Source organism: Telopea speciosissima, chromosome 8 (assembly GCF_018873765.1).
Source record: "Telopea speciosissima isolate NSW1024214 ecotype Mountain lineage chromosome 8, Tspe_v1, whole genome shotgun sequence".
NCBI classification, from domain to species: Eukaryota; Viridiplantae; Streptophyta; class Magnoliopsida; order Proteales; family Proteaceae; genus Telopea; species Telopea speciosissima.
The window spans coordinates 44,894,399-44,921,305 of record NC_057923.1 but is presented as its reverse complement, the minus strand read 5'-3'; the positions used below and the strand labels follow the sequence as shown (position 1 = coordinate 44,921,305).

Here is a 26,907-nt window from a genome sequence, read left to right as displayed (position 1 = left end):
CTTGAATTTAATTTTTGGAATTCATATTGCATTCCTGGAAGGAGTAACGATACGCTGAAGATGAGCAAAGGACTCATTAAGATGAGCAAGTAACTGGCTCTTGACAGATTGATAATCTGGATGTAAGCCAGGCATGATTGGTTTTGTTGCCCTAACGACAGGAGATCTACATCAGGGTACTGTACCTTTGTTGGAGGTAACTTGGTCACTTGGAGGAGCAAGAAGCAGTCTGTTGTTGCTCGATCAAGTGCTGAAGCTGAATTTAGGGCTATGGCACATGGAGTCTGTGAGTTACTATGGTTACATGATCTCCTACAGGACCTATAACTTCTAATAACTCTTCCCATGCATCTATACTGTGACAGTAAATCTGCCATTAGTATTGCACCCAACCCAGTCCAACATAACCGTATCAAGCATGTGGAGGTTGATAGGCACTTCATCAAGGAGAAGCTGGAGCAAGGAGTTGTGTATGTCCCGTTTGTTCAGTCCAGTGATCAGCTAGCAGATGTTCTCACTAAAATTCTTTGTCATAAGTCTTTTTCTTTTGTAATTAGCAAGTTGGGCATGCTTGATATATATGCACCAACTTGAGGGGGAGTGTTGTAATGTAATGGGTACTAGGGTAATTTTGTCTATAAGGGTATTATGGTCATTGTATCCATTCTGGAATCTTCTTCCTCCTATTACAAATAAAGAGGCTGTGGGCACATTGTTCACAAGCCAGTATTCATGAAATTCCACAAGAATGAAAAAAATACTGTTGGAAAGTGTATAGAATCCCAGAACCTATAGCCAGTGCCTGGCAAAGAGGAGAGAAAACAGAAAGAGACTAAGGGAGAAGAAGAGAGAACAATGGGAGAAAAGGACTGTGCGATAGAATGTGTGTTCTATCGTACCAGCCAATGTATATTTATATTAAACCAAATCAGAATTACAAAAGGAATATAACTCTTTTACCTAGTTAAGCCTAAAGCCTAAAACAGGAAACTTAGACTAGGAAACTAACAATCATAGTTGTCACGGCGTCATGGCTATCCAAGTCGGTGGAGGGGTGTCACGTCGATATATCGACATGTCGCCCGCCATGGCGTTGCCATGGCGAGCATGTCGACCATGTTTTATTTTTTATTTTCTCTATTTTTAATGTGTTAATAGATGTATACTCAAGCCATGTTTTATTTTTTCTCTATTGTTTCTCAAGTTTTAAGAAGAAAATTCAGAAATCGAAGAGGGAAAGAAGAAATCGAAAGAAATCGAAGAGGGAAAGAAGACAGGAAGAAGAAATCGAAGAAGAAATCGAAAGAAATTGAAGAGGGAAAGAAGAAATCGAAGAGGGAAGAAGAAATCGAAGACAAGAAGAAGAAATCGAAGAGGGAAAGAGAGACAGGAAGAAGAAATCAAAGAGGGTCGCCATGCAACCCTCTCCAGCGCCAGGACGCCATGGCGACGCCATGACAACTATGCTGACAATTAAGGACTTATAATAATAAAGGAAACCACGATAGGGGGACTGCCCCTATCGTTACATATCTTAACAGAAAGCATCCACAATTATCAATAGCATTACATGGTATAAGTTACTTTGGTACAGGACTACATCTACATGTTGCAGGATCCCTTTGCCATCCTAGTACCATATAAAGCTCCTGGGAGGATCAAGACCACTAGTAGGTTGGTGGTGCCGACTCAAGAAATGTAGTCCCCAGCACCTTGTTCCACAAAGAAATGTAGGTGATTTGGAAAAAAAAAATCTAGAAATATGGGGTCCTTGACAATATCACCCCATTAGAGTTGAAATGAACGAAACTGACGAAATAGGTCAAAATTTCGACCCATTTTGATAAACTTTTGGATTTATACACCTGTTTGGTATTTTTTTTTGCTGAAATGATATTGAAATATTAAAATATGACTGAAATTTCGGTAGAAAAACTGCATGCCTAGTGATTCGACCTGCATTTCCTTTAGACACATTGAAACCGAAAAAATTTGTGAAATTCAATCATTTTGACTGAAATCTCGAACCAAGATTGCACCTTACTCCAGTTAAATTCATGCCTTGCCTTGTTCCTCAGATGCTCAGTGGTTCTGATACATTGTGTTTGCATCTTAACTTGATAACTCTGGTTAAAAAAAATGAGACTCCTTCACCTAAGATCCTTTAGCCTTTGGAAGTGAATTTATTTAAAAAGTTTTCTTTTTGTGCTAAATGAGTTCCAAATTCCCTGTATGTATTCTGGAGCTGATCCCTGTCTGTGATAATTCTCTTAATAGCACTGAAAATATGTCAAATATGGATGGTGTTGAATCTTTTCTCATCTTGGTTTACACTTTACAACCATTGCATTAAAAAGCCCACATACAATACAATTCCTTGGTTCTCTTGCAAGCCAACATGAGGCAAAGAATTTTGGACCTAAATAGTGTTTTCTAGAAAGGGGAAAGTTGACAGATTTTTTCTGTTGTATACTAGTATATGTTTAACTAATATAGTCAACAGATAAGTGTCTGAACAGGTTGTTAGTGTTTGGGTATTCTTTAGGGTGCCTACTTTAATCGGTGGTATAAATATCTCAATGGTGCCTTGTGAATTGCTAATGTTTCGAGAAATCATTTCTTTTTTCTTTTCTTGTGGTTGTAATTTTTATAATAATTTCATTTGGAATCTAGAAACCCATTTGTATGTGAGGTGACTGGAATGTATATTGCTTCATTTGCAGGTCTGATTCATGTGACATGGACTGTTCATACTATTATTACCACAGGAATGATTTGGAGGCCGTTATTGAAGTCCTCAAGTCGTCAGAAAATCTTTATAGTGAAATAATAAGAGCAATCTCCATGCATTGGGACATATCTGTCGTTCTAAGTGGAGTTCAAGGTCACTCAGACTTGCAAACTCTTGCTGTATGTACAGATGTGGTTATGGAGGAGGCTCAAGTCTCTGCCCTCCATTTTTCCTCAACTATGCCTGTTTCAGAGATCAAAGAAGTTAAGAAAGAGGCTATTGATGAATGGAAGACAAATGGAAATGGCATTACTACTCAAGGCTTTGGTCAGCACATTTTGGAGTCTGTTAGCCGGATTGATTCAGTGACCATGAACCAGTTTACAGAGATGGCAAATCCATTTGCAAGCTCAGAGGACTCTGCAGATATTTCAGAAGCTGCTGCAGGCATTCAGGTGTCTCATAATGCTAAATTAGATTGCTCTGATAAATCTGTTTCAACTACAGTTGGATCTGAAATCCCTGAAAATCTCCACTTTGATATTGGAACACATGCATTGCAACATGTTGGCCATAATAAACAAGAGACCAATTTGGAATCTACAGTTCCTGGATGTACGTCATACCTAATTAATCCAAGAGAAGGGATGGTAGCTCAAATGTGGTTTGAACCTGGTTGTTATGTTAACTATTACAGTTTTGCTCAGATATCAGCATCTGTTGCTGAAGAGCTAATGCATAAGCCAGCAGACAACATAAATGATGACCCTAAAAGATTTGCTGAGGAAATGATATCTGCACAGTTAAAGATCATTTCTAAAAAGGCTTCAAAATTTTGTTGGTCAAATATTGAGCGATTATATATAAATGAACAGAAAGAAAATTGTGGGTGGTGCTTCTCTTGCAAAAATTCCTCTGAAAGTGGGAACTGCTTATTTAACATGAATGCTCCTGAAAGTCATAAAAGTGAGGCAGTTGCTCTTTGTTCTAAGAGAAGTAGGAAAAGCCATCTAACTGATGTCATATGTCAAATTCTCTCCATTGAAGAACGCTTGCGTGGACTTCTATCAGGTCCATGGCAGAATCCGCATCATATTAAGCTGTGGCGTAAAAGTGTTCTTAAAGCATGCAATGTTGCATCACTGAAACATCTGTTGCTCACTGTAAGGAGTTCCCTATACTGAATTTAGAATTGTAGCTTCTCTTATCTTCTATAAAGTGGCTGTTCATTTTCTCCTTTTGCTACTTTGTGTGGTTAATTTACTTTAATTTAATTCTACAGTTGGAGTCAAATTTGCGGCAGATAGCACTTTCAGCAGAGTGGTGGAAACTGGTGGATTCTGTTGCTACAATGGGATCAGCTTCACATGTCTTGGCAACTTCAGTTAATTTGTCCCTGAAGCAAGGGATCAGCAGAAAACGAGCCAGACTTCTAGATGGTAATTCCAACTCTTATTCCATTGCTGCTGCCAAATCAGATTTCTGGTGGAGGGGTGGAAAGCTTTCACGCCAAGCTTTCAGATGGAAGGTCTTGCCTCACTCCTTGGCTTCCAAGGGAGGTCGACAAGGTCTGCATTTGTTTTTTACCTTCTGATGTAAAGTAGTGGAATTTCAATTCGTTAAAAAAATATGTTATAATATTGATTTTTTATAAGTTTAAAATTTTTTGCAGCTGGCTGTAAGAAGATAGCGGGAATACATTATGCTGATGGTTCAGAGTTAGCTAAGCGAAGTAGATATATTGCTTGGCGGGCTGCTCTTGAGATGTCGACAAGTGTCCCACAGCTTGCTTTGCTGGTATATAATCGTGGGACCTCATTATCACAATTTTTTTTTCGAGTGTTACAGACATGCTTGGCACATTTTGCGTCCTTGATCAACTTTTCCTATATTTTCAGGTTAGAGAGCTTGACTTGTATATTAAATGGGATGAGCTTGAGAACAATCAAATTCTTTCTCAGTTGTCCAAGGAATATATAAAATTAATGAGGTCATTCAAGAAGGTGACTATACGCAGGAAGTGCATGGAAGGATCACAGGTGAAATATCTTCTGGATTTTGGCAAGAGGAAAACTATTCCTGAAACTGTTGTCAGGCATGGAACCATGCTTGAAATATCCTCTAGTGAAAGGAAGAAATATTGGCTAGATGAGTCTCATGTTCCTTTGAATCTCTTGAGGGCTTTTGAAGAAAGAAAACTAGTTCGAATGGCCAATAAGAAGAGTCCAGAAAAATTCTCTGATGAGGGTGGCAGAGTAACGAAACCCTCCAAAAAGAGGGGACTTTCATACCTTCTATCGAAAGGTGAAATTCCTGAGAACTACTTGTGTGGGCACTGTAACAAAGACCTACCAGTCAGGTATGTCATGCTCCTTCTGTGCTGAAATTAGTGTTTTTTTCTAAAATTCACAATGAATTTATGATCTAATTGTCAAATGTTCCATCCTGTAATTTTTCTTTGTCTAGTATATATGTGGAATATTTTTTTGTTTTTTTATATTGATGTATCCTTCCAGAATTACCAGATTATCATTTCTTATTTTTCAGACCCAGGAGAATCTGACTTTACCTAGTTTGTTTTTGGTATTTATAGGTGTTGGGATTTGGGAAAATATGCCTTGTGTCAATAATGACACTAGCCCCTTTATTTATAATAGAGAAGTAGGGTTACACATTAGAACCATTAAAAAGACTAAACTACCCCTGTACCCAATATTAGACCATATCCAATATTATTACACTATATATTGCAATACTCCCCCTCAAGTTGGAGCATAGATATCACACATGCCCAACTTGCACAAAATCAGATGAAACACTTTATTCCTAGGCTCTTTGGTGAGAATGTCTGCCAACTGCTCACAGGACTTCACAAAAGAAATGCAGATAAGGTCCATCTCTAGTTTTTCTTTGATAAAGTGGCGGTCAATCTCAACATGTTTGGTGCGATTATGCTGAACTGAGTTATGAGCAATGCTAATAGCAGACTTGTTGTCATAGTATAGCATCATGGGAAGACGAATAGAAAGACCTAAATCACCAAGGAGACCAAGAATCCGTAGCAACTCACAAACTCCATGTGCCATAGCACGAAATTCAGCCTCTGCACTAGACCGAACCACCACACTGCTTTTTACTACGCCAGGTAACAAGGTTGCCGCCAACAAGAGTGCAATACCCAGAAGTTGATTTCTTGTCATCTGGTGAACCGGCCCAATCTGCATCAGTAAAAGCCTCGACACGCATATGATCATGGGGTGAAAAAGAATACCCTTCCCTGGTGCTGACTTGAGATACCTGAGAATCCGATAAACAGCCTCCATATGAGAAACACATGGGTTGTGCAAGTATTGGCTTACTAAACTCACAGCAAAGACTATATTAGGTCTGGTGTGGGATAGATAAATGAGATGTCCTACAAGGCGTTGGTATCTGCCCTTATCAACCGACTCACCGTCCTTAGCTTTCAAATGGGAATTAGCCTCAATAGGAGTATCTGCAGGCTTGTAGTCGTGTATACTTGTCTTCGAAAGAAGTTCTAGTGTATATTTTCGTCTAGAGAGAAATATACCTCTAGTAGAGTGGGCTACCTCAATACCAAGAAAAATCGTACCTGTCCTAGGTTTTTGATCTCAAATTCTTTACCGGGTAAGTCTTCAAGGTTCACTAATTATTTGACTGTTGGTGGGTCTCTCTATATTTGTTTTCCGGAAAGAAGAGGACTCAATGATTATTTGTTTGCCAGATCTAGAAGTGAAAATTTTGGTGGATAGGGATCTTGTAAAAACTTCTTTGGAGGAATGGGTTTAGATTGTGTTATTTCTCAACATAGTTGTGAAGGCAGCAAGGTGGTGGAGGGGTGCCTAAGCGCTTAGGCAACAAGGCGCCCAAGTGTTTTTATTTTATTTTATTTATTTCACCTCTTTTCTAACATTATTTAGTATGCTACAATATATACCTTACATCATAAAAAATCAACATTAAGCCGCATCAAGTCATCAAAAATCAACATCAAGTCATATCTAGTCATAAAAAATCAATATTAAACCACATCGAGTCATCAAAAATCAACATAGAACTAGAAGATAGCAGAATTGAAGAAGCAAGCCATTGGAAGTTTGAAACAAGGTACTAAAACACGGGTCTCGGTACCAACTCGGCCCTTGGAAAAACTGAGTCGAGTCAAGATCTCGCCGAGTTGGTGCATTTTTTTTTTTCCGACTCGAAGCTTAACTCGGTGGGTTTTAGACCTAGTTTGGGTCTGAAACTTGGTATTCAGCCTATTTTAGGTCATTTAAACACAATGGCACTATCAGATTTTGCAAAAACAAAGTCCAAATATAAGTTTTAATTCGGATCATAGGTTGGTAGGCGATGATATACTAAAATACATAATTTAGTAATAGAAAGCAAGCAAAACATTCAATTAATAGCTAAACAACTTAAATAAGAATTAGAAATGTTAAAGTGATACATCAAACAGTTTAACAGTGTTACAACTATCATCACATAAAATGACTTTGAATCAAGTATTTAGTCGCCGCTAGTGTCACATAGTCTTCCCATGACATAGTGTTACTGTAATGTTGCATATAGTGCTCCACAACAAGCATATAAGAGTTCTGTCGAGTTAGGTAAGTAAATACATAGTAGATGGGTCATTTCCATGGATCAACCCGAGATCCGAGATTTCCCCGAGATATGTCGAGTTCTGTCGAGTTAGGTAAGTAAATACATAGTAGAAGGGTCATTGTCAACCCGAGATCTCGATCCGAGATCCGAAATCTCAGATCTCGGTGAGATATTGCACTTTTATATGCTGTATGCCATCTCGTCTCGGTTTCTCAGAAAATCGAGAAACTCACCGAGATCTCACCGAGTCGAGACGAGTTTTAGAACTATGGTTTGAAACAATCACAACATACATTTTGTTTATATTGTGGTATACCAAGTATCACTTTTGGTTTATACTATTCTTAGAAAATATGATCTTATCTATAGGCAATTAAATTGCTCTCAATTTAGAGAAATGTTCTTGTTCTCCAAGAAGTTTTACTGGACAAATGATTTTATTTTTACACGAGACTTTTTGTATTAGGTGGAGCACAAAACCAGCTTTCCAACAAATCCACGATTGCTTAAATTTGATTTATATTGAAGGAGTTATGTTCCGGTCAAACGTTATTTGATGTGCACGAATGCTTTAAAAAACGCTCTGAATGAAAATACTTTTTTAGATATCAAAATGAATAATTTACTGCTCTTTTGTTTTTTTAGCAATGTTTTACCATTTAAAATTTATGGAATTTTCAGATTTGAGGAAATCCCTAGCATTAGAAAGTTGAAAATTTCACCTACTGCCGAAAATCCAGTTTTTGTTTTTGAATTGAGGGGTTGACTTTATCCTTTTAGAATTTGATTTTTAACAATTTTTATTCGATTCAAATGGGGGGGGGGGGGGGTACTTACTTATTTATGGATAATATCTTAAATAAAACATTTACTTAAATGATATTTAGAACATAGTTGTCACGGCGTCATGGCGATCATGTCGACCATGGCAGAATTGTAATTAAATCCAAAGTTGAATGGCAAAGTTGAATGGCAAAGTAGTAGATAAATCAAAATTTATAAGAGCAATGGTAGAATTGTAATTAAATCCAAAGTTGAATGGCAAAGTTGAATGGCAAACTAGTAGATAAATCAAGATTTATAAGAGCAATGGCAGAATTGTAATTAATCTGAAGTTGTAAAGGAGTGGCAGAATTGTAATTTAATGGAGTTAAATAGAACTGAATGGGTTAAACAGAATAGCAATAGAGAATATAAGGGGTTTTATTTATATAAATAATATAAGTTGTCCTTGCAATTTTAAAGACTTAATGTCTTCTTCAACCTTGCTATAACACGATAGAAAGAGAGGCAGAGAGGCGGTGAACTGGAGTAGTTCCAGCAGAGGAAACTCCTTATGAAGACAATTCTCCTTGCAATTTCTGGAACAAAATCGCAGCACCAAGGTCTGCCGATCCCAACTAGAAATAGCCCCAAAATTCTACTGGCAACCGAATGGTGAGATCTGAAATCAGATCCAAGGTACTAAAACTCGGGTCTCGGTGCCAACTCGACTCTTGGAAAAACCGAGACGAGTCGAGATCTCGCCGAGTTGGTGCATTTTTTTTTTTTTCAACTCGAAGCCTCAACTTTGGGTCAACCCAAGATCTGGACCCGAGATCCGAGATATGTCGAGTTTTGTCCAATTAGGTAAGGTATTTAAGTGGTAGGTGGGTTAAAATAATGGGTTGAAACCGAGATCCAACCGAGATCCGAGATCTCGGCGAGATCTCACCGAGATATTGCATTTTTGAGACTCGCAGGCAATCTCGTCTCGAGATTTCAAAAATCCGAGAAACTCGGCGAGATCTCGCGAGTTCTCGAACCTTGATCAGATCTGGCGGATGTCTTAGTTGCAGGTTACTATACCAAGGCTAAAATAGGAGATTTTGGGAAGCAGGGAGTGGGTCTAAGGTTGGGGAAGAAACAAAAAAAATTAAAGAAGCAGAAATCGAAGAGGGAAAGAGAGACAAGACGCCATGGCGTAGGTCGATATGTACAGAACTCCAGTGCTAGGACGCCATGGTGGCGCCATGACAACTATGATTTGGATTAAATAAGGGCCAAAGTTGGTTCGATACCATAAAGGCGATAGTGGCCTAACCCCAAAAATCTGCTTGGACAGCACCCTAGGTGACACCTTGACAACTATGTTTCTCAAGAACAATAGCGAAGGGGCTTAAGACTACCAATTGGATCTGGAAGTCTGGAACCTACATGATGATGCTCACGATTTTGATAGTCATACCGAGTGATTTGGAGATCTACCGAAAAGTATTTAGTGCCCATTTCGGGCAGCTCTCCATCCTCTTTCTTTAGCTGAGTGGCATGTATTCATTGGGCTCGTTATTCCAATTATGAAGCTTTCCTCAAGGTTTCAACTTTGAACTAGGTTTGATTTATATTGAGTGATCAGGATCAATCATAAAGAGGCTGGGTTTGAATATCTGCAACTTCATTTTTATTTGCCAGGAAGAGCACCTATCATGCTTCTTGTGGTAAACTACTGTTTATAATTACAAGTAGCCTCTTCAGATCAACTGCTTTCCCAAATCAACACCTGTGAAAAAATTTCAATTCCAAGAAAGTCTGGTTCTGTTCTAAAAATTGACAAAATTATCCCCAATTTGTTTGTCTGAGAATTTTTTTTTATAGTTTCAGGTGGACCTGGCAACCTAATTAGGGTTTTGAAATCCTGGGTTCAGTCCAAAAATTGGGACCCCAAACATTTGGCCCTTCTGAATTATTAGTCAATAATTTGGGAAATGAATAACTCAGCCTGAAAAGTTCAGAATCTTTACAAAATTGCAATCTAAATTTAATGGACTGAATTTTTATTTCCAATTTTTTGAATCACTGAAATTTTTTTAACTAGAATATTCTTTGGGACCTGGGCCAGCCCCTAAAATTTTATTACCAAAATTCTGAAAAGAGTAAACAATACAAGGGGGGGGGGGACATTCCCGCCTTACCCCAAACCCAAGAGATAACAAAATTCACAGCTAATATAAAACCACTCAAAAACAACTCTCACTCCCAACCCGACCAGGAAACAACTTACTTCCTTAACACTGGTAAACCAATAGCGTCCTCGCGTGTAATTCGCCTCAGGGCGAGGGGTAAATTCGTTTCCCCATAAAAAACCAAATTAGTCGTCGAGTCACAAGCAAGGTTCGCCAACCAATCAGCCGCCCTGTTTCCTTCATGAAATGTAAAAGACAACATGGGCCTAAGCTGATCAGTTAGCCTCATTAATTACTGGAACCAGTACCAGCCTTTTCAGAAACCACACGTCCTTTTGGAGATGCAAGGTGGAAGCTGAGTCAGAATTAACGTGGAACTCCCTAAAACCCATCTCTGTGCATTTCATGAGCCCATCCCTCAAAGCTCTAAGCTCAGCCATCGAATTTGTACAATTTCCATAGAAATTAGCAAAAGCTGCAATCACAGCTCCTTCTTTGTCCCTAATGATGCCCCCCCTCCCCCAATTCTGGGGTTACCCCTGCAGGCCGCGTCCACATTGAGTTTCACCATGGAGAAAGGAATCACTAACAATTAATTCCCAAATCAAACTGGATCTGTTTATTTTTTTGTCTTAGTTTGCTTTTAACCAAAAATGTGACCAAATTTTCAAATTGGAAAACGATTTAACCTGAACTATTTTCCTTCCAAATTATTATTTTTTGATAGATAATTCTCCTTCTGAATTAGTCCCTAATCTCAATTTGTCAGCTATGGTCATGAGTGGGTATTGTCATATGCTACTTGTCCATGATTTATGAATTCGTCCTTGGGTCAAATATCTTCCTTGGTTTTGGAATTATCTTGTGCAAAATATTATCTGGGAGCATTTTATGTTGGTTCATGAGTTCATCTTTGGTTTCATAAGCTCTTGTACTAGACGTACTGTCTGTCTAAACTGCAAAATTTCAGAATTCTTGATGAGCATTTGCACTATGATAAGAGACATTGCATGTTAAGATTTTACATACCCTTGTTACATGTTGTGCTCTTTATCATCTCCACTGTGATCCATTATTTTGCTTATGCACTAATTCTCATTCTTTGGTATGCAGGGAAGCTGTAAATTGCCAATGCTGCAAAGGTTAGTATTTGATTTTTTCTGTAATCTGCATGGACTTCCTTATTTGCATGCTATTTTTTTTTGTTTATATTTTGTTTTCTCTTTAATCACTTATTAGGCAATAATTGTTTGCATCATAGAAATTCAGAAGGAATTGACGTAGAACTATTTATTTCAATTTGTGTTTAGGAGTATTGGTGGTAACTTTTTCTTAGTGATGAATAATGGTGTCAGGGACCATTCAATGTCACTCATTAATATATGTCTTTGGTTTACACTGACATGTGGCCATGTCCTTTTTTACATAGAATCCTACGTTTTTTAAAGATGATTTTTCAAGCTTCCTTTTTTTGTGATCCTACTACTTGGACTATATCAAATATATAAGATGCTATGTAAAAAACAGAAAAAAGAGCCAGAGGCAGACCTAAAATGACCTTAGGAAAAGTGGTAAGGAAAGACATGCATAGCTTAGGCCTTGTATCATGTATGACTTAGAATAGAGCTGATTGGAGAGCAAGGATCCATGTAGCCGACCATGAGGCTTTTTGTTTTTTTTTGGTTGTTGTATGAAAAAAAAAAAAAAACTCCTTAATAACCTATGTGGAGAACCATTTAATACTAGTTGAAATAGTGTTAACAGATTTAGAAGTAGAGTGTGGCTTGGATGATTAATGATCACCCCAAGCTCTTTATTTGTATCCTTGAGAATAGAGGACAAAATACAAATAAGCAATGTGGTCCAAAATACCCCTACTGTTCTAACAGTTCTAACACTCCCCCTCAAGTTGGAGCAAATATGTCAATCATGCCCAACTTGACTAGATTAGGATGGAACAATTTCCCAGACAATCCCTTGGTGAAAATATCATCAACCTGATCAGTAGACTTCACAAAAGGAACACAAATCAATCCGTCTTCTAACTTCTCCTTGATAAAATGCCTGTCCACTTCAACATGCTTGGTGCGATCATGCTGTATTGGATTGTGAGCAATGCTGATTGCAGCTTTGTTTTCACAGTACACCATCATAGGAAGATGGACAGGAAAACTAAAGCCTTGTAGCAAGCCTTTCAGCCAAAGTAACTCACAAATGCCTTGTGCCATAGCGCAAAACTCTACTTCAGCACTAGAACGAGCCACCACATTCTGCTTCTTGCTACGCCAAGTGATAAGATTGCCCCCTACAAAAGAACAATGCCCAGAGATAGATTTCCGATCTGCAAAACCAGCCCAGTCAGCATCGGTATATGCCTCTACTCGTAGGTGACCATGAGGAGACAGAAGAATGCCTTTTCCAGGAGCTGACTTCAAGTAGTGAAGAATCCGAAGGACAGCCTCCATATGAGAAGAATAGGGGTCATGCATAAACTGACTCACAGTACTCACTGCAACAGCAATGTGTGGATGTGTGTGTGAGAGATAAATCAGCTTCCCCCACTAGTCTTTGGTACCGACCTTTATCAACAGGTTCACCCTCCTTTTCTTTGAGACGAATAGTAGCCTCCATAGGAGTATCTGAAGGGTGACATCCTAACAAACCAGTTTCAGGCAACAAGTCTAGGACATACTTCCTTTGGGAGAGAAAGATGCCTTTAGAAGACCTGGCAACCTCAATCCCTAGAAAGTACCGTAGCTTCCGTAGATCTTTAATCTCAAACTCCTGCCCAAGAAACTTCTTCAACTTGTTGACCTCATCACCATCGTTGCCAGTAACCACAATGTCATCCACATAGGCTATAAGAACAGTGAGGTTTTTCCCAACCCTCTTTATAAAGAGAGTGTGATCAGCATTACTCTGCTTATAGCTCACAAAAAGCATAGCCTTGTGAAACCGACCAAACCAAGCTCTAGGTGACTGCTTCAGCCCATAAAGTGCTCGCTTCAATTTGCACACTTTACCTTGATTACTTTCACAAGAAAACCCTGGTGGAATATCCATGTACACCTCCTCACCAAGTTCTCCATTTAGGAAGGCATTTTTCACATCCAGCTGTTGTAGATCCCATCCAAGATTGATTGCACAAGATAGCAAAACTCGAACTGTATTCAACTTTGCAACAGGAGCAAAGGTCTCCTGGTAGTCAATCCCATATGTCTGAGTGAAGCCTTTCGCAACCAGACGTGCCTTATATCGATCCACAGTGCCATCAACCTTCTGTTTGACCACAAACACCCATTTCCATCCCATTGGTTTTTTCCCTAGAGGAAGATCTACAAGATCCCAAGTATTATTTTTTTTCAAGGCTCTCATTTCTTCCAACATAGCTGCCTTCCACTTTCCATTTGCATAAGCTTCCTGCCAATTTTTAGGAACAGAAACAGAAGAAAGAGAAGACACAAATGCACGAAAAGACTTATAAAGAGAATTATAAGAAACAAAGCGAGAAATGTGATGTAAGGTGCAAGTCCTAGTACCTTTGCGATGAGCAATCGGTAGTTCGGAAGGAGAAGTCTCACTAAGAGGAGGAGGATGAGGATCTGGATCCTGAGCCGGCAATTGGATAGGTATTGGTGCCATAGTGGATTGATGCTGCCCTCTTTTAGAGCATCTTGTTTGGTAGGTGATAACATTCGAGTTGTCAATTCTCTTCTGAAATTCACTGATGGTCTTCTGGATTGGAGTAAACTCCCCCTGGCTAGGAACATGACCATCATTATTTTCTACATGCTCCCCTTGTAAAAGGATCCCTATGGAAGAAGGGGCAGCAGCCAAAGTGGGCTCCAAAGTAGGTTGGACAGCAGCCAAAATAGGCTCCAAAGGAGGCTGGGCAGCAGCCAAAATAGGCTCCAAAGTAGATGGGAGAGGAAGAGCCTCAAGGGGAGGAAACACAAATGTATCTTCACTAGATCCAGAATTCTCCCCCTAATGATGAGGGGATGGATAGTAGGAAACACTTTCATGAAAAACGACATCCATACTGACCAGAGTATGACGGGAAGGGGGATGGTAACATTTGTAACCTTTATGGGTTGGAGAGTAACCCAAGAAAACATACCGCAACCCACAAGGATGAAGTTTACCATGAGATTTCGTGTCTCTGGCATAGCACACACAACCAAACACCTTGGGAGAAACCACAAAGGTGGAGTTCCCATGTAAAAGTTCGGCCGGACTACGGGAGTCAAGAACACGAGAAGGTAACCGATTAATGAGATAGGTTGCAGCGAGGATAGCATCCCCCCAATATTGGGAGGGAACGTGGCGCGAAAACATCAACGCCCTGGTCACTTCCAACAAATGTCGGTTCTTCCTTTTAGCCACACCATTTTGGGCTGGGGTATCGACACAACTAGTTTGGTGAATAATCCCATTATCAACCAAATACTTCTGAAATTGGTTTTCCTTATACTCGGTGCCATTATCACTTCTCAAAACCTTGAGATTAGCCTGGAACTGAGTTTGGATCATTTTATGGAAATGCTGAAAACATGAAAATACTTGACTCTGTGTGCATAAGATAAACCCATGTATGTCTAGAATGACAATCAATAAAAGAAACAAACCAACGATGACCAGAAAGGGAAGCTTTACGACTAGGGCCCCAAACATCAGAATGTACCAAGTGAAAAAGTGAAGAACTCCTTTTATTGGAAATTGAATAAGTAGAACGTGTCTGTTTGGCCATAACACAAGCCTCACAAAAAAATCGGTCTTATCACATGGTTTGACTAAAGTAGGAAATAAAGATGCTAATATTCCTAATGGAGGATGACCTAATCTAGAGTGTCACTGGTAAACTTCAGAAGAGACTAAGGAGTTTTGATGTGGAGATGGTAACAGAGGTGGAGTGAGACGACCATCATCAAGCAGGTACAAGCCACCATGCACTTTACCCAATCCAATCGTCTTCCTAGAGGCCAGATCCTGAAACATACACTGGGAAGGAAAAAAAGTCACTGTACAGTTAAGATCACGAGTAAGACTACTAATGGAAAGAAGGTTAATAGTAAAATTAGGAATATGCAAAACCGAAGACAAAGTAAGGGAGGAAGTGCAGTTGATGATTCCTTTTCTAGATATGGAGGAAAGGGAACCATCAACTACTTCAACCTTGTCTTTCCCAGAAGTGGGAGAATACCGATGGAATAGGCTAGAGGAACCGGTCATGTGATGTGTAGCCCCAGAATCGATGATCTAAGGATGGGAAGCTACAGAAGCACAATGACCACCAAATGGAATACCTGACCGGGCAAAGTGTGAACTTGAAGGAGCAGAAGAGGTGGCAGGTGCTGATGTAGTAGAGGTAGCAGCAGCGGAAGACCTTATCATTCGTGGGAAAGCTTGTAGATCATCCTGGGATAGACCAGTGTCAGTAGTCGGGGTTGTAGGAATAGATTCAGAGTGGTTTGCCTTATTTTTTGTCTTCTTCTTGGCAGCCCGTTTAGCCTCAAAGTCAGCTGGTTTCCTGGGAAGCTTCTAACACTTCTCCTTGGTGTGGTAAGGCTTGTGACAATGCTCACAAGTAACAGTCACTGTAGTAGAATCACCAAGAGAAACATGTCCGACAGGTGCAGGGGTAGCCTGGGCAGCAGACTGGAGGGCTGATCTGTTAGTAACAGGAGGATGAAGCATAATAGCCCGACGGTTCTCTTCAGAGGAGACCAAAGCATATGATTGTTCAAGTATGGGAAAAGGGGAATGACCCAATACTTGAACACGAATCTAGTCATACTCCATGTTCAAACCAGCCAAAAAATCATACACCCTAGTTTTGTCCAGATGCTTCTTATATGCAGTGATATCAGCAGCTGTAGTGGGATGGTAATCAGAAAAATGGGCCAGCTACTGCCAGAGACTACGCAAAGTAGCATAATATTTGGAGACAGATAACTCCCCTTGAGTAGTATTATTGGACTTCTTGCGAAGTTCATACACCTGTGCATCATTACCAAGCTGGCCATATGTCTCCTTGCAAATAGACCAAATCTGATGGGCTGTATCAAGGAGAAGAAAACCATTGGCAAGGTCAGATTGCATTGAGCCAATCAAATAGGACATAAGTATACCATTGTTGGAGATCTATCTGGTCAAGAGAGTGCCAGGAGCAGTCGGCATGGTGATAGTACCATCAATATGGCTAATAAGCCCATGGCCAGCAATAGCAAAGTAAGCCGAACGGGACCAGATCAAATAATTGCTCCCATCCAATTTGATAGGATTAGGGAGGAGATCACGGTTGTCATTCCTACCAAGCCCATCAGCAGCAGAGGTGCCAGTAGAGACTTCAGAGTCACCCATAATGCAGCCAAAAAAACCAAATCGCAAAGGAGGGCTGTGGTGGCAAGAAACACAAGAAATCCTTCAAATTAATGGCTGAAAATTGGAGGAGAATCCCCTTTCAATGTCATAAGACGTGTCTCCAAAAATCAGCAGCAGTAGACAAGTGTAGCCCCTAGATCGATTTTTTCAAGGTTTTTTTTTTCAAAACCCTGTTAGGATGAAACCGATATAGGGAAGAATAGGCCCAAAAACTAAATTGTTGAGGCTCAAATTTGGGGCAAATATGTCTTTATAAATGGAGAAACAGCCTTCAAGAAATCAGCACAAACAGAGGCTCAAAACCTTGAGATCGATTTTTTCAGGGTTTTGAAAAAAACCTTGATTTTGTTGAGATCAATGTAGGGAGAGAAACCTGGAAAAAAAAAAAAAACACTGGATTGAGCTGAAACTTGGCTCGAGTGTGGGTCTAGAAGAGACTGAGCAGCCCTCCAAATATCAGCCCCAACAGAGGACAGCAGCCCCTAGATCGATATTTGTCAAGGTTTTGAAAAAAACCCTGTGTTTGGAGAAATCGATCTAAGAGGTCTTCAAGGCAGGTCTGAGATAGAAAAAAACTTCAACAAAGGAACCTGCAGCAGTTCTTGATATTCAATAAGGGAGATTGGTTCCTTATAGTTGAGGTGGAATCAATCAAATATGGGAAGCTTCAAATATCGCAGCCAAGGTGTTGTTGATATCGAAAAACTTATTTAACCATGGAATGAGGTGAGAAAGGGTAGCAGCTGGATCTATGGATCACCTCATCAGTGCTGCCCTATTTAAGAATAGAAAACAAAAGAAGAAAAGAGAGAAGAGTAGAGGAGATCGAGAGAGAGAGAGAAGGAGCCGAAAATAGGAGGTAGAGGACCCTAATTCAAAACCTGCTTTGATACCATGTTAATAGATTTAGAATTAGAGTAAGGCTTGGATGATTAATGATCATCCCAAGCTCTTTATTTATATCCTTGAGGATAGAGGACAGCAATACAAATAAGCAATGTTGGACTAAAACCCACATAACAGAAAAAATAAAAGAAACAAAAGAGGGTCCAAAATACCCCTACGGTTCTAACAAATAGAAAATATTATCTACTAAAAAAAATTGACAAACTCAGAGCATCCTCTTAATTCTAATCCTTTTTTCCAATTAGTAGCAAGAGTTTTTAACATAAGATAAACCTAAGGTAACTCTTCTGAATCCAAATTGTAATGCTTGTCCGATATCTGAACTAAAAGCAGGCCTGAAATTTGGAACATATCAAGAACAATGACCAAGAACTTGATTTTCATCAAAGTAGATCAATACTAGCATAAGAGAAACCTTTGAGAAAGCATAATGAACCTCAACTGTGGCAAAGGGAAAACACATGAGTGCCAAAGAGACCTAGAAGGTAATCTGTCAAAATTTCCGTATCTCATTTGCTAATCAAAGCAGTCTATACCGATCTATCCATGTCCTTTACTTACAAACCTATAATAGAATACAAATAGGATACAAATAGACAGAGAGAATAAAGGACTAAACATTTGGGTGAACGCTTGAACTGGACTGCTTCTATTGGACTTGACACCTCACTATGGCCAGAATTCTATAAAAAAAAATTGTTTTCCTTAAACAAACCTAACCTGATATAAATTGATATGTGTAAAAATCAGAGAAGAGAAGAGAAAGTAAAGAAGAAGAGGAGAAAAGAAGAAAGAAGAGTTGCAGCCGTGAGATTTCTGTATATTCAATAGAGAGACAAAAGAATATATATACATGGGTATAGGATAAGGGTAAAAAGACAAAAAAGGGCCTCATGATTGGGGCTTAAGGAATCTCGTGATTAGCGCCTGGCGCTAATCACGAGATCCTATTTGGACCCCACGACAAGCACTCTAACATTCCCCCTCAAGCTGGAGCATATATATCAATCATGCCCAGCTTGTTACAAATATACTCTATCCTCCCATTACACAATGACTTAGTAAATACATCTGCAAGCTGTTCTCCAGTTCTGATATGGCTTGGAAGAATCGCTCCACTCTGCATCTTTTCCCGAACAAAATGGCAATCAATTTCAATGTGCTTCGTCCTCTCGTGGAACACAGGATTGGAAGCAATATGAATTGATGCCTGATTATCACACCATAATTGCATGGGAGTTGGAACCTTGAACCCCAACTCAGACAATAGCTGTTGTATCCACATTAATTCACATGTTACTTTTGCCATAGCTCTGTATTCTGACTCAGCACTAGAACGAGCCACAACACTCTGCTTCTTGCTCTTCCATAAAACCAGATTTCCTCCAACAAATGTGTAGTACCTAGTAGTCGACCTCCTATCAGTTGGAGATCTTACCCAATCAGCATCTGAAAACCTTTCAATTCTACTATGTCCATGATCTTGATACACAATTCCTCTACCTGGAGCCTTTTTGAGATACCTTAAGATGTGTACAACTGCATCCAATGAGATGTCCGAGGAGAGGAAAGAAACTGACTCACCACACTCACTGGAAAAGCAATGTCAGGTCGAGTAACTGTTAAGTAATTCAACTTACCCACCAATCTTCTATATTTCTCAGGATCATCAAGGGCATCTCCCCCTTCGGCCACAAGTTTCACATTCTGGTCCATGGGTGTGTCAATAGGCTTAGATCCAAGCATACCTGTCTCAGTGAGTAAGTCCAACACATACTTTCGCTGTGATAGAAAAAAGCCTTTCCAAGACTGTGACACTTCAATTCCCAAAAAATATTTTAACTTCCCCAAGTCTTTGGTCTGAAATTTCTGTTGAAGGTATGACTTCAACTCTGCTATACCAACTGAATCATCACCAGTGATGATAATATCATCAACGTACACAATCAGAAAAATCCTCCCTGCATCTGATTGTCTATAAAAGAATGAGTGATCACTTCCACACCTGGACATGCCAAAGGCCAGAACAACTTCAGTAAATCTGCCAAACCATGCACGAGGAGACTGTTTCAGCCCATATAATGATTTTTTTTAATTTACACACCATTCCAGACTCCCCCTGAGCAACAAACCCTGGTGGTTGCTCCATATAAACCTCCTCCTGTAGAGTCCCATGTAAGAACGCATTCTTAACTTCAAGCTGGAATAAAGGCCACTGATATGTGGCTGCAAGTGATATCAGAATACGAACAGAAGCAAGTTTGGCCACCGGGGAAAAGGTATCTAAGTAGTCTTTACCATACACCTGTGCATACCCCTTAACTATAAGCCTCGCCTTCAAGCGAGCAAGAGAACCATCAGGATTAACCTTCATTGCATATACCCATCGACAACCGATGGCTGTTTTCCCTTGGGGCAGCGGTATGCCAATAACTCTTCCTCCATAGCTGTCCTCCAGCCAGGATCAGATAATGCCTCAGTCACAGACTTAGGAAGGGGATGGGCCTCAACAGTAGATAAAAAGGAACGAAATCGAGAAGACAAAGAAGAATAAGAAACAAATCTGGAAATAGGATGTTGAGTACAGCTGCGGGTACTTTTCGGTTTAGCAATCGAAATGTCAAGGTCAGATACAACAGGTTCAACCGAAGGGGTAGCCGTGGTAGGATCTGCAGCAGAAGAAGGCATGACAGAGTCGGCGAGAACAGGAGGGGCAGCAGCTACTTGTGGGCGGCGAACATAAACTTTGGTTGGCGGCAATCCCTGTGCAGGAGCTGGTGGTATTGGTGTAGGAGTTTGAATGACATACAACGGGAAGTCATCATCCAACTTAGAGACAGTTACTGGATCAGCATGGTATGGCGTCGATTCAAAGAAGGAGACATCAGCCGTAATAAAATACTTCCGCAAGGATGGAGAAAAACAGCGGTACCCCTTTTGGGTACGAGAATAGCCAAGAAACATACACTTAATTGCTTTAGGATCCAACTTAGACAGTCCAGGTGTATGATTACGAATAAAGCATGTACAACAAAAAATACGAGGCGGCAAAACAAACAATTGTTCAATTGGAAACAATAAGGAATGAGGAATTTCGCCTTGCAAGACAGATGAAGGCATACGATTAATAAGGTAGCATGCAGTTAATACAACATCAGCCCAAAAATGTTTGGGAACCTTCATCTCAAACAACAGGGACCGAGTTACCTCCATTAGATGGCGATTTTTCCTTTCTGCCACACCGTTTTGTTGTGGTGTGTCAGAATTGGAAGACTGGTGGACCATACCATGCTGTACCATAAATGTAGAAAAGGGAGCAGAAAAGTACTCTTTGGCATTATCACTCTAAAGAATTTTCACAGTCACACCAAACTGAGTCCGAATTTCAGAAACAAATGCACAAAAGATAGAAAATAATTAAGATATATTTTTCATTAAATATAACCAAGTCATCCTTGAATAGTCATCAACAAAGGTAACAAAGTATTTAAAACCCAAATTTGATACGATAGGACACGGACCCCACACATCAGAATGGACCAAAGAAAAGGGAGAAACAGACCGCTTATTGACTCTAGGGGGATAACTCACACGATGGAGTTTCCCAAACTGACAAGACTCACACTCAAGACTAGAAAGAGAACGAAAACTAGAATCTAACTTCTTAAGGCTTTCCAAGGACGGATGACCAAGTCGACAATGAATTTGATGATGTGAAGCAACACTGGAACAAGCAACAGACTGAGAACCATCAAGCAGATACAGCCCCCCTGACTCACGTCCTCTACCAATCGTCTTCTTCGTAGCAAGATCCTGAAAAACACAAGAATCGGGATAAAATGTCACTGAGCAGTTAAAAGTATTGGTTAATTTACTTATTGACATAAGATTGAATGGAAAATTCGGAAGGTAGAGAACGGAAGACAGGGACAATGAAGAGTTAGGAGGAACAGTACCAGTGCCCTTAACCTTGGCTAAAGATCTATCGGCTAATGTAACACTGGATGATGATGGAGACAAAGAGGAAAAGATACCTGACATTCCTGACATGTGGTCCGATGCCCCTGAATCAATGATCCAGGGATGAGAAGCAGCGGAAAGGCATGTAGTGGCATTACCTGTCTTAACCAAAGTAGTAGCGGAAGAAGTTGGCTGTGAAATCTGAAACTGGTTGTACCGTGCATGCTCTTCATCAGACATAACAATCACCTTACCCTCAGAAGGTTGAGACTGAGGGGCTGAATCACTACTAGTAGCTGATTAGCAAATTGTTGCTGTCCAGGCTTCCCGTGAAGCTTCCAACAAAATCTCTGGATATGGCCAGGTTGACCACAATGGTGACATGTCCGGACAGCAGCCGATCCATCAGAAGAGGCATTAGACTGCCCATAACCTTGGCTGTTACCTGGCTGAAATGAACCATGGCCTGTACCATGACCACCTCCTCGACCAGCCCCACGTCCACGACTTCCCCCACGGTAACTACCATCTCCACGGCTACCTCCACTGGCTGCATTTTGTGAGACCAAAGCTGAACTATCAACTGCTGGTGTGGAATCACGAGAACTCTCATGAGACACTCGAAGAAGGCAAATGTATCTGTGAGTGAGGCAATGTTTTTACTTCCAAGGATTTGTGATCGGACAGATTCATACTTCTGCCCAAGTCCTCCCGAAAAGCCCATAACGGCCAATTGTTCTCTTTGGACTTGCATCTGCTTCACATCCGAAGAAATGGGAAGAAGGGCATTCAATTCTTCATACAGTCGCTTAAAATCAGCGAAATATTGGGTGATAGAACGCCCCTTTCTCTCAGTTCTGTAAAATTCCTGTGACAATTCATAAATCCTTGACAAATTATTTTGACCAGAGTAAAGAACTCCCAAGTAGTCCCATAAAATTTTCACAGTGTCAATATGAGTAACCAAATCCACAACATGATTCTCCATCGAGTTCAACATTTGTCCAAGAATTCTGGCATCGACAGTCTCCCAAGTTGCATAATCCGCTGGTTTGGGTCCTGTCAAGTGTAGCTACTGATTTCGCCCAGTCAAAACAAGCTTCACAATTTTCCTCCATTGCTGGAAATTTGTAATACCTTCAAGCTTCTTCTCTGTGATTCGATTGGAAGAAGAGGACACTACCTCAGTAACCACTGCACTACTTTTATTTTCATCACCCATGTTGTCTTTTCACAATAAAATTTCAGAAATCAACAAATACCAAACACACCTTCAATAGATGCTACCACCAAACGAATCAACAAAAATCACCCATGGCTTCAAGAACTACTGCTCCAATAGGTACTGCCACCAATCAAGTCCACAAACATCACCCACGGCTTCAGGAACTGCTGCTCAAACATAAATCGAGCCTCCCAAAGACATCAGTCCACCAATATGGCACTCAAACAACCACAAACATCATCACGAACAAACCAGAATCTGCTTTTAATTATGAAATAGCAGATTTACATCATATACACCCAAATAACAATCAACCAATACCCAAAAAATAATCGCAGGGGTGAAAAATCACCCCCCTTCTAAGATCGAGAGCCTCTGGTGGTGTTAACCAGGTATCGCAGAGGAGAAAAGGAAAGAAAACGAAAGAAAAAAGAGAAGAAGGGGCTTGCGCAGATCCGTACCAGGCCTAGGAATAAGGCTCTGATACAATGATATCTGTAAAAATCAGAGAAGAGAAGAGAAAGTAAAGAAGAAGAGGAGAAAAGAAGAAAGAAGAGTTGCAGCCGTGAGATTTCTGTATATTCAATAGAGAGACAAAAGGATATATATACATGGGTATAGGGTAAGGGTAAGAAGACAAAAAAGGGCCTCATAATTGGGGCTTAAGGAATCTCGTGATTAGCGCCAGGCGTTAATCACGAGATCCTGTTTCTCTCACACTTGTGAAGCTTGCTATAATCAAATCTGTTCAAATCTCAGAGGCCCAGAAGACTGCTTTACGTTCCTGCTACAGATGAAGGCCTGCACACAACAGAACTAGACAATAATATCCACTCTTGACTCCCAATACGCTCCTTGGAAACTGGCGGACCCACAAGATCACGCTGCCAAAATATGTAATGACATTTAAGATGAGGAAATGCCAGCAAAACGAAAAAAGCCCAACCAACTTTTTCTACTTTTTTTTGCCCGAATATTATTTGGGACCCGGGGAAGCCCCTAAACTTTATTATAATGCAATAAAATAAAAGTAAAACAAAAGGAGGGGACATAACCAGCCTTACGGCCCTTACCCCTACCCAAAGAAACAGATCACTCACTCACTCAGAGTTAAAATAAAGTCACCCCTCTACAGCCCAAGTGCCCAACCAACTGAAACCTACTGAAAACATGACAACATTTGACAATTATAATGGAATCTTTCCAGTCTGTCCTCTCCATACTTGACTAGCCATTGTAGATCTCCCACTGAGTGAGGATGGGGTTGCTAGCTTTTCCTTCTACCCTGCACAGCACCAGTAATTTCATCTGCATTGTACATTCAGAAATAATTATCAGTCCCATCACCCCCCTGGTCCTACTCCAATTTTTCAAAGTAATTGAAAGTTAATTGGCACCCTTTAATGATAATCACATGCGACCCCTTGGTTTATCTCCACAGAGCTTGTCAATGCTGGGCTTGAATCCACACCCAACTTATTAGGAATATTTTCTATATTCTGTTTGACAGAAGTTAAAATTAGTTTGCAGCTAGAAGGCTTCCATTGAGTACTTTGATGTCATGTTTTTTAAAACTTTGCTTTCCTGTATAGTGTTGTAAGCCAAAAAAAACTTTAAGAATGTCCTCTTGTTGAAACAATTTGATCACTTATTTACACAAAATTATGTTGCATGGAGTGGCGCCATCTCATATTTTTTTAAGTTGGATCTGAATATAAGTAAGGAAGCTCATCATTTATCATATGTCTTGTTATGCCTTTTCTGATTAGTTGGTTCATCTGTGAACTTATTGTTATATTTTATAACCGTCTCCTTTCAGGATATTTCCATAAAAGGCATGTCAGGAAGTCTGATGAGTCCACCGATTGTATGTATACGTGCCACAAGTGTCAGGATGGGAAAGTGAAACATACTAAGATTAAAATGGAGAAGGGGAAAAAGCGACCACGAAAGAGTAAAAAGGCCCCAAAAGATGGACTGCTGGTACAGTCACAAGACAGTAAGAACGCCACCACAGAGGGGCGGTTGCTGCGACCACGAATCTGTAAGAAAGTTACCACAGATGCAAGGCCAGTACGATCTCAAAACAGTAGAAAAGCCTTCAATGGATCTCCTGTAGATTCACATAATAGTAAAAAGGCCTTGACAGACAGACGGTCAGTGCGGTCAGGAAAAAGCAAAAAAGTCTTGAGAGTTGGACGGCCAAAACGTGCAGTTAAGAAAGTGAAATTTGCATCATTGCAAAATAAAAGGCTCGTTGGACGCAAGAAAGGGAAACGTGTCCAATCTCTAAATGGGATATCCAATAAATCTGGGAAAGGAGTATGTTGGCACAAGAGGAAGAGAACAAAGGTTTATCATACCTACTGGATAAATGGTCTTCGGTTATCTCGTAAAGTGAATGATGAACGTGCAACTCCTTTTAAAGAAAGAAAACTTATTCTTCCATCCCAAATCTCAAGTATTGGCAATATGCAATACAAATGCTGTCTTTGTAGTGAAGGAGGATATACATCCACAATAGTCTATATTGGTTGTGAAAGCTGTGAAGGTACATGAATGATTTATTATTATGTATTCAATTTATTTGTAATTTAATAGGATTCTCCACACTAATAGCTGAATTTTCATCATCTGTTTTTACCTAGGTTAAGGGGGGAAAAATCTAATCTGCTGAAGCAAAATCTCTTCTGACCTACTTTCTGTTGATGTTCTATTTTCTAATCCTTTTCATATCTTATCTGTTATGCAGATTGGTTTCATGGAGATGCCTTTGGGCTTACTGGTGAAAAACTTGGCAGTATTCTTGGATTCAGGTGCCACAGATGCCGTCATAGGAATCCACCTTTGTGCCCGCATTTGCAAGAAGCAATGGTTCAAATACATGAGGGTAGAAAAGATGCAGAGATGCAACATGAAAAGTCTCCGGGTTTGTTACATATGCAAGTATCTATTCATGAGCGGAAAACAGATGCAATTGCAAATTCTGATCAGATTATTGTGATGGATTGTTCGAGGGAATCAAAAGAAGGGGATGCATTTGACAAAAATGACCAGAAAGAAGATGGAATTCCAGATTCTAATGATATGGAGCAGAAAGCAGATGCAGACCCAGATTCTAATGAGACTCTTGTTTTGGAGTGTAAAACTGAATCAGAAAAGACAGATATCATTTCTGATGAAGTTCTTGTCAAAGAAGGGCACCCATCTTGCGAATTTGGCGAGAATGTAATAGAAAAAGAAGGGGAGTTGTTAGGAAATAATAAGATGGAAGCAGTTTTTGTGGACATGACAGCCACCACAGAGATGATGCTGGTGGCTGGAACACTAGGTCACTCCATTGAGTTGCAAGAGCAGAAAGCAGATGTTGTTACAGATTCTAATCGAACTCTGTTATGGGAGTGTGAAGTTCAAACAGAAAAGCAATGTATTGTTTCTGATGAATTGCTTGTTAGAGAAGGTTATCCATCTTGCAAATCTGATGAGATTGTAATAGAAACAGTAGGGGCATCTTCAGGAAAAAATGAGATGGAAGATGTTTCAACAGAGATGGTAGACAGCCAAGAAAAAATACTGGTTGCTGGAACACCTGGTGACTATAGTGAATTGGACAATGCAACAGCTCTGTCATCCATTGAACCATTAGATACCAGGGAAAACAAAGTGTAGATTGATTTTTTATTCTTAGTTATTCACAATTTATCCTGATGTTGTTGTGTCAGCTGCCATACCCTTGAACCAATGTGTATATCTAAAGTTGTTGACAATTCAAGGAAGCAGAAACAGAGCTTTCTAATTCTGATTCATTTGAAAATTACAAAAATTGGAGAGTTTGACAATTAAAAATCATTCTTCTTTTAGGTGATGGATTTATAGAAAGGAGGCCCTTCTTATATTTTTTTGGTCAGCATGTAAGTTAAGGTGTTGGTGCAAAATGGCTTTCCATTTGCTGCTTAGTGCACCTGTCCTTGTTTGGTGCACTGGTCACATGATATTTTGTTGTTGGGAGCCAGCTGGGAGGTGATTTAGGCCTTTTCATTGATCTATGTTTACTGACCTTACCGATTATGTTTCTCAGCCATGCAGTGCTGTAAGAATTTCTAATAAAAAAGAGAGAAGTTTTTATT

The 26,907-nt window shown here is 39.9% G+C and overlaps 1 protein-coding gene across 1 annotated transcript in view; it reads left to right on the top strand.

Annotated features, from left to right (window-relative positions):
- The window catches only part of LOC122671438 (DDT domain-containing protein PTM-like), a 42,155-nt gene extending 15,248 nt beyond the window's left edge, over positions 1-26,907 (top strand). The window contains exons 3-9 of the mRNA XM_043868641.1: positions 2,724-3,894; positions 4,014-4,299; positions 4,404-4,528; positions 4,630-5,090; positions 11,419-11,447; positions 24,600-25,331; positions 25,533-26,907. Of these exons, the coding sequence (XP_043724576.1) occupies positions 2,724-3,894; positions 4,014-4,299; positions 4,404-4,528; positions 4,630-5,090; positions 11,419-11,447; positions 24,600-25,331; positions 25,533-26,449 (3,721 nt within the window). The 3' untranslated portion in view covers positions 26,450-26,907. The remainder of the gene's footprint in view (positions 1-2,723; positions 3,895-4,013; positions 4,300-4,403; positions 4,529-4,629; positions 5,091-11,418; positions 11,448-24,599; positions 25,332-25,532) is intronic.